The sequence below is a fragment of the Cimex lectularius genome, unplaced genomic scaffold (assembly GCF_000648675.2).
Source record: "Cimex lectularius strain Harlan isolate CLEC.00 unplaced genomic scaffold, Clec_2.1 scaffold74, whole genome shotgun sequence".
Classification (NCBI taxonomy): domain Eukaryota; kingdom Metazoa; phylum Arthropoda; class Insecta; order Hemiptera; family Cimicidae; genus Cimex; species Cimex lectularius.
In genome coordinates this window covers 1445700-1458903 of record NW_019392795.1, presented here as the reverse complement: position 1 = coordinate 1458903, position 13204 = coordinate 1445700, and the positions used below count along the sequence as shown (strand labels likewise).

Below are 13204 nucleotides of genomic sequence, written 5' to 3'. Positions count from 1 at the left end.
ATATTACTTTTTGAGCAAATGGGATTAACCAGTACAAAAGTAAACAAAGGATTATTTATTGTTTATTTTGAGTACAATATCTTCTAATTACCTTATTAAAACAATATACTAATAAAAACAGTTAAAATGAGTCATCTGGAGAACTGCCGTAGTCAAGTTGTTATGTCGTCCAACTGTGTTTGCCAGTTAGCGAGTCTGGGTACAAATCTTGGAATTTTATTCGAGACTTTACATTTTTGTAAAGTGGTTCTGAACTCTCATCTATGATAGCCTGATGTGGAGCGACATTCTGAAGATGATGAAATGCCAAAACTTGCCTGACAGACCAATCTAGCCAGGAGTGAGATGATCAGTAACAAAATTTCAGATTCATCACTCCCAAGACGACAGGAGGAAATCTCTCAACCAACAGGCTTCTTTATGACAGGAATTACTTTAAGACTCCCAAACTATTAATAATGACAAATTATAGACTTACAAACAATTAGCAATAATCTAAAAATGAAAATAGGCAACAAAGAGTAAAGAGAACTAAAGTATAGCATAAAAGACAAACTAACAACTAATGAAACAAATACAAGCATACTTAAGTGAAGATATGATAGACCATAGAAAGACAATAAAGCAGAAAACAACAGATTAAAAGATAAATAGTAGCATAGGCAAAAAAATACAGTCCACAGAAGGAAGAGAAACTTGCAATTTTCCGCTTTTTAAAATTTACAAGTACATTGACAGTAGTAATTAAAAATCTAAAATCTTTCCTAAATAATGCAATTTGAAATAATAAATAAAAGCGTTATAAAAGTATTAATTTTAGAGGAAACTTTCAATGTTCAGGGCCTATATTGTAAGAAAAAATTTCTGTTCTTTCCTCTTACACAAGATGAACGGATATCCAATCACTTGTGTTCAATTTATTTCAATGAACCGTTGCTTTGTTCAGCATTAATTTATCACTTAAAGGTCCATTCTATCTGATGTATTAATAACACCTTTAAACCTAAATATTGCTGAATTCTAAAAAAAATATCTGGTGTCAATATTTATTATATTATATGTTAAAAATTCTTTTAGCAACAAAAAAAATCATAAATGTTTCGCTTACAATATATTTATATTAGATTTACATAAATAGTACATCTCACTAAAAAAAAATAACAGCTAATAATAATAAATATTTGATTAATTTAATTCATATTTTTTCATTTTTCATATATTTAATATCATATTCATTTAGTCATTGTAGAATAAGTTTCTCTTGAGATAAAATGCCATAATAATTTATATTCTAACAAAGCGTTATTACGTGATGCAATAAGCATGATTTATACTTTATGATTTATGAGAACTTGATGTTGCTTCTTGAGTTTGGTGAAAAGATAGGGATCACTCGTACTGTCGGTTTTTCGGGCGATTTCTTCTCCTTTATCTTTCTAATATCTGACTCCAGGCCCAGGGCGATGCCCAGGAGAAGGGCAAACACGAAGAAAAGCTGGTAAATCCTCATTCTGTTTATAACAAAAATTATCAGTTTCTAGCTTGTTAAACCAAATGAAAGCATTTTTAACAATGAATTTAGTTTGATGTGATATTTTCTGAAGAGATAGAAAATAATATTAAAATTTATCAACTTTTTCTCTAATAGAATATATTTAAATTAGCAGAATATATTGTTCTTGTTTTTAGATTTGATATTAGATTTAAATTTACTAAATATAGTTTATTATGGTTTCTTACCTATTTTACAAAGTCGAGTAGTCAAACTGCGAATATTACACGATAAGCACTATCACATCGCCTGGAATGTACTGACGTACACTTACTGCGTCCAATACTACACTTAAGGGTGTCAAGCATTGTTTGTGACCTCGATGATGCAACCAATTCGTCCAAGACGACAATCTTCTCGGTAGGGGTTATCATGGATCAATTGACTGATTCACTGACAAATTTTCAAATCAGTTTGATTCATCCTAGTGAAAAAAATCACAGTCGGAGAGAAATTAACAATCAAAATGCCTTTAATGTGTCATTGATGATAAAACCTTTATTAGAGAATGAAAAACATTAGGGTAAAACAAATTATACTGTAGCTTATATTTTTTTATTTTAGGGAACTTGCATATATACAAGTTATATTATTTCTTTATCGTTATGAAAATAATAATATAAAATGTTTTAAATTCTTAAAGAGTGCAGAGGGTAGAAGAGAACTTCAATTAAAATTTCCAAATGAATTCATGAATAAGCATATTTTTCTACTACATAGTTTCTAAAACATAACATAGTTCTCTTTATGGAAACACTGTGACTCTTTGATAGGAAGGGCTGTTCTGACTGTGGTGGTTGGCATGTTCGCCCAATCTCCTGGGAAACGCTCTCCATTTGACTGATTGCATTGCATGTAAATTGGCGACTCAAGGTAAAGACGGTGAAGGATTTTGGATCTAAGCGGGTTCCACTCGATGCCAACGTAAGACTTAGAAATAGGCAATTCACTGCCTGTATTTTGCCATTCCAATCTGACCAAAAAAAAACTGTAGTTTTTACATTATATCAAATTGATTTAAAATTTACCGATTTAAGTTGTCAAAGTATTCTTTAAGGGCAAAATCTGATATTGAACTCTTGCATACTTCAAGATTAATTTTAGGGTAGTAATAAATGTAGTTGACACACATTTCATCCGTTATGGAAAACCCTCCGAGTGTGATGTTCGATCTGTCAACTGTATTGTAAGTGCATGTCGTGACAAGAGCATCACCCTAAAAAACAGCCAAAAAATAATCATTTATTTCTTGTCAACATTCAATCCTTCTTAAAACATATACTGGAAGTATGTGGTGCTGTTGCTTAAGCAATCTGATTTCCTGGAAGTGTGTACTGTAGTGGTAATCGTAATTGATTTTGGGCAGTTCGACTCCATTCCTGATATGGCTGGTTTCTACTTTCACCCCTGTCAAATGTGTATGAAGCTGTGATGCAAATATCATAATTCCAACTTGCGGTAAAGCCTAAAAACAAAATTTGTCTTTATGTTAAATGAGTTAAATTTGTGTTGTTTAATCTGTCAGACAAGTTTTGGCTTCTCTTTATCTTCGTTTATTGCACTTATAAATGGACAGGAATGACAAGATAATCACATAGGCCTACCTCTGAAGATGATAAGAAGCTGAAACATGTATAATAGATCAAAACAATGAAGATAGGCAGATCAAAAGAGTTACAAAATACCTCAAGAGGTAACTGCCAATTAGGAGAGCATGAGGCCCTGGTGTTACAATTATCAAGGATTACCTGGTAGGGTCTGAATGAAAAGTTTCTGGCATGAGGGTGAATAGGTCACATAGAAAAGAGCATTGAAGATGGTTTGGAGGATTTTGGATACATTGGAGGATGGAACACTGGGTTAAACCCCAAAGTGTGATGTCATATGTTTAAAAGGGTCTTAGAAGGCGATATTGAGTCAATTGTTTTTTAGAATTAGTTTGAATAATTTTTCTAGCAGATGTTTAAGAAGTCAAGTGTCTGTGGGGTTTCTGTCTATGTTAAAAGGATAATATTGTAGTTGAAGGTAGCAGTTGTTATCGTTCATAGGTGAAAATGACATTATTTTTGTATGTTAATTGTTACTTTCCATCGATTGAACCATTCAAGGGGTGTGACTTGGGTTCTGGTTGAGATAATAGGATCTTTATGATATCAAATGATGGTACCACTTAAATATGTGGTAAGGATAGTTACAGAAAGGGTAGGAATGTCTACATGGTGTATACTTGTAGAGGATGGGTCCTACGATACATCTTTAGGGTCGTGGAGCTTCTCCCAGGAGTAGGAATTTTAACAAAATAAGCCTTCGCACAAACATTCTACCTTCTCTTCTTCTTGTCAATATCTGCACAGGCTTGTTTCTGCCACTCCGAGTTTATATATATACTGGAGTTTGCATACCCAGTTAGCAGTCCAATTCTAGTGCTAATATATCCTAGATTTAGAAGTTCCGCTGTTTGTTTCTGAGATGGCCCTTTGTTGAACTTTTTCACATGCCTAAATCCTGGACTACTAACCCATTGAATGGAGGACTTATTTTTAATCGAGTGTCTGATGGATCTATGTTTTGGCAGTTTGGTATGCCATAGGTGTTTGTGATAGTAACAGAAGGCTGTTACAGATAGTAATCTCTGTAGGTGGTAAGGATGGTTTCAGAAAGGGTAGAAATAACTCTGGTATCTATTGAGTAAAGGATAAGTCCTAATATACCTCCTTGAAGTACTCATGCATTCATGTACACTGATTAGATGTGTATATACATATAGATATATGCTGAGTAGAGTATGGGTGGTTCTAAGATACCTCTTTGAGGTATTCCTATATCCATGCAAGACATTTATGACTTAAAAGTATCTGACATTTTTGTAGGATTTTATTATCAGATAGCAGATAAAGCGGAGGACTGTCTCAAGCTTCCAGAGCAGCCTCAAGGGATTGTAGGCTTGCGTCACATCTAGGAATTCACCTAAATTTGCTTATGATCATTATCACCCAATGGCACTGCTGATAGTGGAATAGGAACGCCTGAATCCAAACTGATGGTCAGGGATAATTTTAATAGAAATTATACTTCTGCTTAACAATAAACAATTGAACAATTTTAATGTACTTATCAAGAACTAGTTTTCAATTTTTTAAATGAGATTTCTTACAACAGCAGTGCATTCTGCTATACAGTAGCCACTGAGAGTAAACTCATCTTGTTGAGGTGGAATTGCCATTTTGTCTATATATTCCAGGCCGAGTTCTATGACTCCAGCATTGTATTTTCTAAGATTCCTCGTCAGAAAAATCCTCAGGCCACTGTTATCTACCCAATCTGAAAAAAAAGTTTAACTTGTTTTTACTGTAAAAATATCAGTAATGTTAAATCAGCTTACCTGCCTTCAGGGAAGGATTGTTATAATGAACTTCAAGCATTGCATATTTTGAATAGTCTCTTCCTCCAACCAGTAAGCCCGCTTCCTACAATTCATATTATTTTTTTAAATTATACAGGGTGAATTGCTACTCGTGCTACAAACTTCTCCAGTAGATTCTTCACCCTAAAATGAACAAAAAAGTTCATATTGTCCATGGTCCGATTCTCAACCATTTCAGAGTAATTTCGCTTTTTATCGATTTTGAAAGATATCACGTCCTGGCGTCGGAAAATCGTGATATCTTTTAATCTAAACATTTCTCTTAAAATCTATAAGCACCGTTGAAATCCCCGTTAATTTTTAGAGAGAATCAAAATCATAATTCCATTGAAATTTTTTAATTTAATTTAATGCCCATTTAGTATGTAATGCTTAAGAAGTTTACAAACAGCTAGAAGGTCAAGGAAGAAAGACCCAAACGTTTTGCCACCTTCATCTTCTTATTGAAAAATTAACGGGGATTTCAACGGTGCTTATAGATTTTAAGAGAAATGTTTAGATTAAAAGATATCACGATTTTCCGACGCCAGGACGTGATATCTTTCAAAATCGATAAAAAGCGAAATTACTCTGAAATGGTTGAGAATCGGACCATGGTCAATATGAACTTTTTTGTTCATTTTAGGGTCAAGAATCTACTGGTGAAGTTTGTAGCACGAGTAGCAAGTCACCCTGTATAATTGATTTTATTGTTTAAAAAATTATTAAGACCTCAGGGTAATAAAAAGGTGTTGCACCCATGGCCCAAGCGGCTAGAACCTTTTTGCAAACTTCCAGTTCTTTTGGTTTCTTCTCGCAGGGTCCTGAGTACTGAGAAAGTATTGCATTAACATCCTCGCTCTCACAGTGAAACAGCTCCATGTGATGGACAAGTCCTTCATTCCCTCTTGTAATAATAGGCTCAAACTGTAAAATTTGAATAATTTTTTCTTCCTCTAAAAGTCATAAATTCAATCAAATAACCTTTATTATGTGGTGCTTCTGGTCAAGTTGCTGGGGCAGTTTGACTAAATAGCACCAGTATGTTGTTTCAACGCCCGGCACCCGGACTGTCGGAGCTGTCGCTGCATACGACCATGTCATTGGTGGGAGCACAGGGTTGTCCATCGTGTTTTTCAGCAGTTGTGTCCTTACCATGCCTTCCTGAATCTGGTCACAGAGCTTTCTTTTATTCTGAAATGTAACGCCTATCGCCCATACTATATGAGTCGTACCTTCCTGATACAAATATTAAAAAATTCAAGTTTTTCGAACCAATAGGAACAATTTGGGATTATTACCTCTATTTTATAATCGTTTTTGTTGCATGTGTCAAAAGCCCTTGTGAATGTTATTTTTGTCATGTAACCGTATCTTTTACTCGCGAAATTCTTGCAATCCTGTTGTTCATCAACTGTCACAAGGCATTTATCATCTGTTGATATATCCTAAAAGTAAGAAATGATTTAAACCTAACTTTTCTAACTCCCAATGTTATTTATGCCACACTTGTTTAATTAGTTTAAGAGAAATGTGGGTCAAAATTTACCCAGTAGTGGGGATTTACTACTAATCCATTGAGACTTTTGTCTGTAGGAAGCAGATTATAGCTCAACTTTTTATTCAAAATTATCTTCCCCCAAGCCAAGGTGGATCAACTTTAACTGATGGCTGCTTGATTAGAGAGTAGTTTAGTATTAATAAGTGATTTAAATAAATGCTTTCCCCTGACATGCAAGCTCTGACAAGGGTGACCATTAGCACCTTTCCTACTTACAAATCAAAACCACACAGATACTATTATGCTTCCAAAAGAAAAGTACAGCTTAGAGCTCCTAAGAGCCTAGAGAGAGTACCCCAAGCTGTACTTAAGAACATTTCATAAGAGACAGAGCAGACAAACACTGTTGGCCATAAAGTCCACACAGGGTTTGAGAGCTCCAACTTCACTAAAAATAGGAAAGGAAGAAGTCAGCACTTCATGTGGCTCAACTAAAGCAGAACGAAAGAAGAATCATGTTAAAAGATCCTTGAGCAGATCCCATTGAAAGTCCGCTAGGGAAAAACAGACTGAGCACTGTCAACAGGTGAAAATGAAAAAAAAATCTAGAAAAAGATCAATCCTAACCAATTGATGCTTTAAAAGAATGCGTTTTGTGAATATTGTGTAACAGTATCAAACGCATTTTCACTATTGAGGCATGCAATCACCGGTGCCTCCTGGAACATATCTTAAAGATGGAAAACAGTTATAAAACCAGCCTTTAATGGCCTAACATATAAAAAATGTGTCTATTTATGAAACAAATGAGATCTATAGTACACTACAAAAACCAATCACCTGTGACCCCTGGAGAAAAGATACATATTTGAGATTTTTCCAGTTGTCGTAACTTACCAGTCATATCAAACTCCAACCCATGCGGTTTTAAACATACATGCGCTTCCACTTATTGTTAAATATATTATTTCCTATTTATGCACCAGTCACTTTTGGTGGACGGTGGGGTATATTCAATTTTTGTAAATGATGGTTCTGCTCAGAGATTTATTCTTTACAATGATCCAGATTCGAGCATTAAACGCTCATCAGGTTGAAGGAGTTACAAGAGTTACAAACACGTCCCTCGACATGAATTTTAAACTGCCAATGCGACATTCCTATGAGAATCTGGTTTATTAATTGACGCTCAATTTCGAAAAAACGTGAATTACAACAAAACTAAATTTTTTTATAATATATTCTGCATGCTGTAGAAAATAATTTTAAATTAATGATGAATTTGATTATCAAATATTTTAGTACATGTTTAATATAGGAGGTAAATCAAAATCATTATATTATTTATGCGTTTATCTCCATGTTTAATTTTAATTTTTTTTATTTCAAATTCGGTTATGATACATGGTCAAAAGTTAAATTTATTATTGATAAACCGGCAATAGCCCAGGCAGCTAGCCGGCCGGAAAAAAAAAAAAATATTGATAAAAATCAAAATACCATGGATAAAAAAAACTTAAAAATATGAAGTACAGTGCACTTAAAAATACTAATAAAGACCAAACAACTCTAAATTTTACCTAATGGTTACAAACTTAACAATGTCCTAAACAAAGTAGAAAACAAAATTGATATAAATTCTCTTTTCCCATGATAAATTAAAAAACCATAATTTTATTACAATCTGTAATATATGGTTGCACTATGTAATTTGTTGAACATAGATATATTTACAGCTATTTACATAATTAAATTGTGGGAAGGAAATAATATTATTCTCCCACTCCACTTCACTCGATAAACTTCACTGCCTACTACACAGAAAGGAAGTCGCGGGGCCGTTTCCTCTTGGGTTCCTTATGGGGTTGTCGGGATTGGTACTGTTGGGGCGATCGGAGACATTATTGGGGAACTTTGTAAATTTTTGAGGAATTATGTTTTGGATAAATTATTCAGAAATCGTGAGATGCGGTCTGGTGTCACGAGGTCTCACGATTTCTGAATAATCATCGTTTAACGATTAACCACTAATTACACGTTTTGGATAAATGGGATTTTAAGGTCGTTGTGGAAGGTAGTATTGGAGATATATATACTTAAAAAAGAAGGTAGATTTATTTATTCATTTAATCATTTTTATCTTGACATTGTTCCTTGGATTTGCGAGATCATTAACAATCCTATATCCTATGTTTCAGGTGAGTGGGTTTATTCTTTTGGATCAACAATTCTCGATTTAATCCTTTTATCGTGCTGATTTGGAAAACGGCAAAGCCTTTCTGTCCTTGCCATCAATAAACCCAGTGAACCCGCAGGACGGTCCGGTCTTGCAGGATTTGCAAACTGTTGGATGTTTGCCGAACATGCCAAAGGTATTTCATTTAATTATCGTGTGTGGAGTTTCACTGGGTACTTCTACCTACCGGCTCTGACTTTTTGACACTAAGACAATGAAAATCTTGTAACATGGCCCAAATTGGCTATTTCAACAACACCGGCTTTAATCATTTAGAATATTTAAAACTAAAAAAGCAATCACCCCCATAGTACAAATAACTTTCATTTTTATGTTTTGCTATATCTATTTCTACTTTCTTATGTATGCTGTCAAAAAAAAAGTGGAAGACAGGTTAAAGGTTAAATTCGATTCGACCTCTGTTCAAATGAATTTAAATTGGTTCACAGTGTTTAAGATTTATTTCCCGAGACAGGTTCAAAGAGGAAAATGTTTAGGATTTTCTCGCTCCCCGATTTCCATTAATCCTTTTCTTCCAACTAAACCCCACATAAATCAAATTAGCGGCAACTTGGAAAACGTTTCCTTTTAAAAATAAACGCCTTGACTCGGCTTAATTTAGATTTTGCTCGACGTGAGAATTTTGCAAGGCTAACCTTTCAGTACGATCGAATTATCGCTTTAATTAATAATTAAAATGTTTCATTTTAAGAGACTTAATTAGAAAAAACTATGTTTATGTACTTATTTTTATTTGTATCCTGTAAGTTAGGACAACAAATCCCCTTACAAAACAATAATTCGACCTATTTGGCCTAAGACGGAGAACTGTATGGACAAAGCCATCAAATACCCAACTTATCAAAGCATTGCAATCAAAAGTCCTCAGAAGTACTCTCCAAGCTTACAACCACGAAGCTCTACAAAACTACAAGTATTCGAACTGTTTAAGAAGAAAAATTGTATGGTACATGAAGCCGTCAAATATCCAACCTTTCCAAGAATTCCCATCAAAAGTCCATATTAGTACTGTCCAAGTTCACAACCACAAAGCCTTACAAAAGCTATACAGAAGAATAATACGACCTATTTTGGAAATACGGAGGGGTACCACGATTCCATCCAATGTCAATCCATCCAAGCATTCCAATCAAAATTTCTCAGATTTCTCCAAGCTCCCGATTCTAACTTCAACATCCAAAATGGCCTCAACATTCCCTTCGTTCAAGGTCTCATTTCTTACCTTTATCTCCACGTCGCGTTAAATATTGCTCCAGAGACTTATTCACCCTCTAATCCATCAGAGAGTGCCAGCCTAGGGTGGTTTTTCAAGGCATATTATACGGATGAAAATCAAAACGTAGATTTGTAATACGAATGAGCTTTCAGTATTATCCGATATTTCGGCACAAAGTGGGGATAATAGATACCCCATGGAGTTGAAAAATTGTTGTACAATCTAATAACAAATTAATTAAATCTGTCCTTTTTTTTAAATGCTATTTAGACGACCTACGATAGTAATAACCTAATTGAAATATTGTTATATAGAAAACCCACAATTGCAGACATCATAATACCAGCAGATTCTTCTTGCTTCTGCTGCTGGATTCATTTGGCTCATTCACCCCATTAACACCTGCTGTTATAAAAAAATTACAAACAATTAAAACCTAAGCTAAAAACAATGGATATTAAAAATATTCATCAATAGGTTGCTAGTAAAAATAATAAAAAAATTAACTTTAAAAGAAGCAACAATCGGTCCCAGACACCCCACCAAAAAAAAATCTTTAGTTTTCGTTGCTTGCCATACGTTGGTAAACTATCAAGACAATTAATTAAATTTTAAACTAGAAGGTTTTAGAGTAGTTTTTAGAGGTACGTGTTCACTTAGAAACATTTTCTCAAAACCTAGACATGGTTGTAAAAATATTTGACATACAAATTAGTCGTTAATTTAAAATTATTTTCTTACAATATTTATTAGGATATTTTGTTTTGTTTAACTCAATTTTTCAAAATTGAGCGTTTAATGCTCGAATCTGGATCGTGTAAACAACAAATCAGTAAATTCATTTACAAAAAATGAAAGAGGGAAGTCTTGGTCTGTTTAGCATGGAGGACAAATAGGATGCGCAGAGATATATTTCACCTTCAAATCTTTAAGGTTTCAATACTGAAATTAGGAATAGTTTTCTTATATTTTAGATCTAAAGGAGACGAAACCCTCTGATCAGATAACTATAGTGAATTTTTATGTCAATTTTTTGCAAAAGGTTTCTTAATTTTTCTCAACCAACTTTTTCACATCCTCTATTGAATATATAGTTTTCCACACAAGAGTGCTTTGACCAGTCTAACTAGTTCGGTAGAGATCTTGGTTCTCCTTAATTTACCCAGATAAGAGTTAGGAGAGAGAAACTTAAACTTCCAATGTATGCAGTCGATTGCGTCGTCTAAAACGGCGTCTCATACATTTGTTTTTTAAGAAAACGCCTAAGAAAACCTAGAATTTCCAACATTTTTAACAATAACAACGGTCATAAATTTTGTTAATATATGGAATAAAATTCAAAGTATGTAACTAATATCGAATAAACCAAGAAGGGGAAAAAATTTCACTGAATGAACTATCTGTTGAACTGAGACTTGAAGACAAAGACAATTATTGTTCTCAAATGTCAGATTAAACGGGATTTCTCGTTAAAGTGTTTATAGCTACATCCTTTATATTAATTTCTATTTAAGTTGTAAAATAATATTTGAATTTTATTGCTACGTACAAAACTAAGGCAAGTTTTCTCATACCAGGTCGTTCTTCATGATGACCCCCAAGGAAAACTAGAATTTTTAATATTTACTTCTTATCTTTCAATGACAACGTTTAACCATAAAACGTGTTATAAAAGAAAGAAGATCAGTCGAAGATTTTAATATCGAACTAAAGACTAGTTTCTCATACTAGTTGATTTTTTTTCTGAAGACACTCAAGAAAAGGCAAAATGACCACCAAGCTTTAATTTATGCTAGTGTTTTGGTCGAATTAATCTAGAAAAAGATCTAACAAGGGGACTCACGGATTGAACTACACTTTTTTTGGTGAAATTTCTAATATTTGCCTTTTTTTAATGACGTCTAACCATAAAACGTGTTATAAAAAATAGATCACTCGAAGATTTCAATATCGAATAAGTAAAAAAAAAAAAAAAATACAAGGAATGAACGAACTGTTGAACTGTCATACCAGTTGGATTTTTCTGATGATCCTAAAAAAAACTAAAATTTTCAACAGTTTGTTCTTTGCATAAAAGTTATGGTTTTCTTCCTTCACCATCAAAGGTGAAGAAAAATCTTACAGCGATATGGGGACCAAAAATTCATCTATATGTCAAAAAGTCATGCTAAAAGTTATACCGGAGGAAAACTGCATTTCATTTTACTAAAATTGTGTATTTAAAGAAAATCTTACAGCGATGCGAAGCCGCTGAAATTTGTCAGGGTAGATAATGCAGTAGTCACCGTTTTCGTGCGTCCCTCTGTCCGAGAAGCCAACCGCGAACCACTGGTCGTCTTCGAGTCTGACGTGCGCCTCGAACTTCACGAGTTGTTTGTCGTAGTCGAGTGACCAGAAGAGGTTGTGCCTCGCTTTGGCGTCCAGGGGTACGTTGTACACCCCCCTGGGCAGGGAGGCATCGGCTCCCGTCAGCACCAGAGACAAGGATGTCACCAGGATCAGGGATGCAGTCGACATCCGGCTCGAGAATGAGCGGTCGAGCTTCTGTCCTGGGCAACGCGCATGCTTTCCCTTTCGGGGCCGCGGCTAATTTTTAGACAATTTCTTTCTCGGAGACAATAAAACTCACATATATTGCTTTTTCATTAGTAAACTGTCTAAACCTTTTAAATTAGAGGTAGGATTGAAAATTTGGTCCCGATTGTCCAGACCCGGAGAATTTCGCTGCATATTTTACGTTCTGCTGGAATATGCTGCAACAATATGTGTTTATGCGGAAATGCCATTTAATAATTAATAGGTATCATTTCTTCTGGGCCTTAACATTCCACTATCCACCAAGGCACTTGCATGCGTGATAGTGAAAGACCGAAAAACACCAGGCCAAAACAAAGAAAGAGTATGCCAAAATAAACACCGAATCGAATTTATGACTTCTATTTATGTATTTTTGTCGAATTAATCGAGACTACCAAGTTGGTGGGTCACGTATTTGAACAAAACTTTTGGGTGATTTTACACTCCGGACACTTATCCCCCACTTCTTGTGAATTGGCGCAGGTTTCGCCAAAAGAAATTTTTGAAATGTGTGGTGATTAGTGACCATTAATCGATAATTATTCAGAAATCGTGAGATGCGGTCTGGTGTGATGTAGGTTTCAGAAAAACATTTTCTTTATCGTGCCATCGTTTCGATCTTTATTCAGGGCCTGGGATTTACAAACATTGTTTACATATAACAATTACATTTTGAATGTGGAAAAGTGAATTTATCC

The 13204-nt window shown here is 34.4% G+C and overlaps 1 protein-coding gene and 1 long non-coding RNA gene across 2 annotated transcripts; both read right to left on the bottom strand.

The window, feature by feature from the left end:
- Window positions 1-1234: 1234 nt before the first annotated feature.
- On the bottom strand, window positions 1235-1885 carry LOC106667487. Its single transcript, XR_001340582.2, has 2 exons — window positions 1741-1885; window positions 1235-1511 (listed from the first exon to the last, which is right to left on the bottom strand). It is a non-coding gene; the product is annotated as an uncharacterized LOC106667487 (long non-coding RNA).
- A 225-nt stretch (window positions 1886-2110) lies between these two features.
- On the bottom strand, window positions 2111-12458 carry LOC106667484 (dopamine beta-hydroxylase). Its single transcript, XM_014395442.2, has 9 exons — window positions 12165-12458; window positions 6257-6403; window positions 5940-6194; window positions 5688-5882; window positions 4935-5019; window positions 4707-4873; window positions 2835-3017; window positions 2581-2768; window positions 2111-2525 (listed from the first exon to the last, which is right to left on the bottom strand). Exons 1-9 carry the CDS (start codon window positions 12444-12446, stop codon window positions 2276-2278), a joined length of 1752 nt encoding a protein of 583 aa, XP_014250928.1. The 5' UTR covers window positions 12447-12458; the 3' UTR covers window positions 2111-2275.
- Between the last annotated feature and the right edge of the window lie 746 nt (window positions 12459-13204).

Bases quoted from the DNA above. Each gene is read 5' to 3' on its own strand.
- LOC106667484 (XM_014395442.2), bottom strand. From the start codon at position 12,446: ATGTCGACTGCATCCCTGATCCTGGTGACATCCTTGTCTCTGGTGCTG. The intron at 5,020-5,687 runs GTCTTAATAATT...TATGAATTGTAG, and splicing joins CACCTTTTTATTACCCTGAG to GAAGCGGGCTTACTGGTTGG. The intron at 3,018-4,706 runs GTAAGAAATCTC...TTTTGTTTTTAG, and splicing joins TAGCAGAATGCACTGCTGTT to GCTTTACCGCAAGTTGGAAT.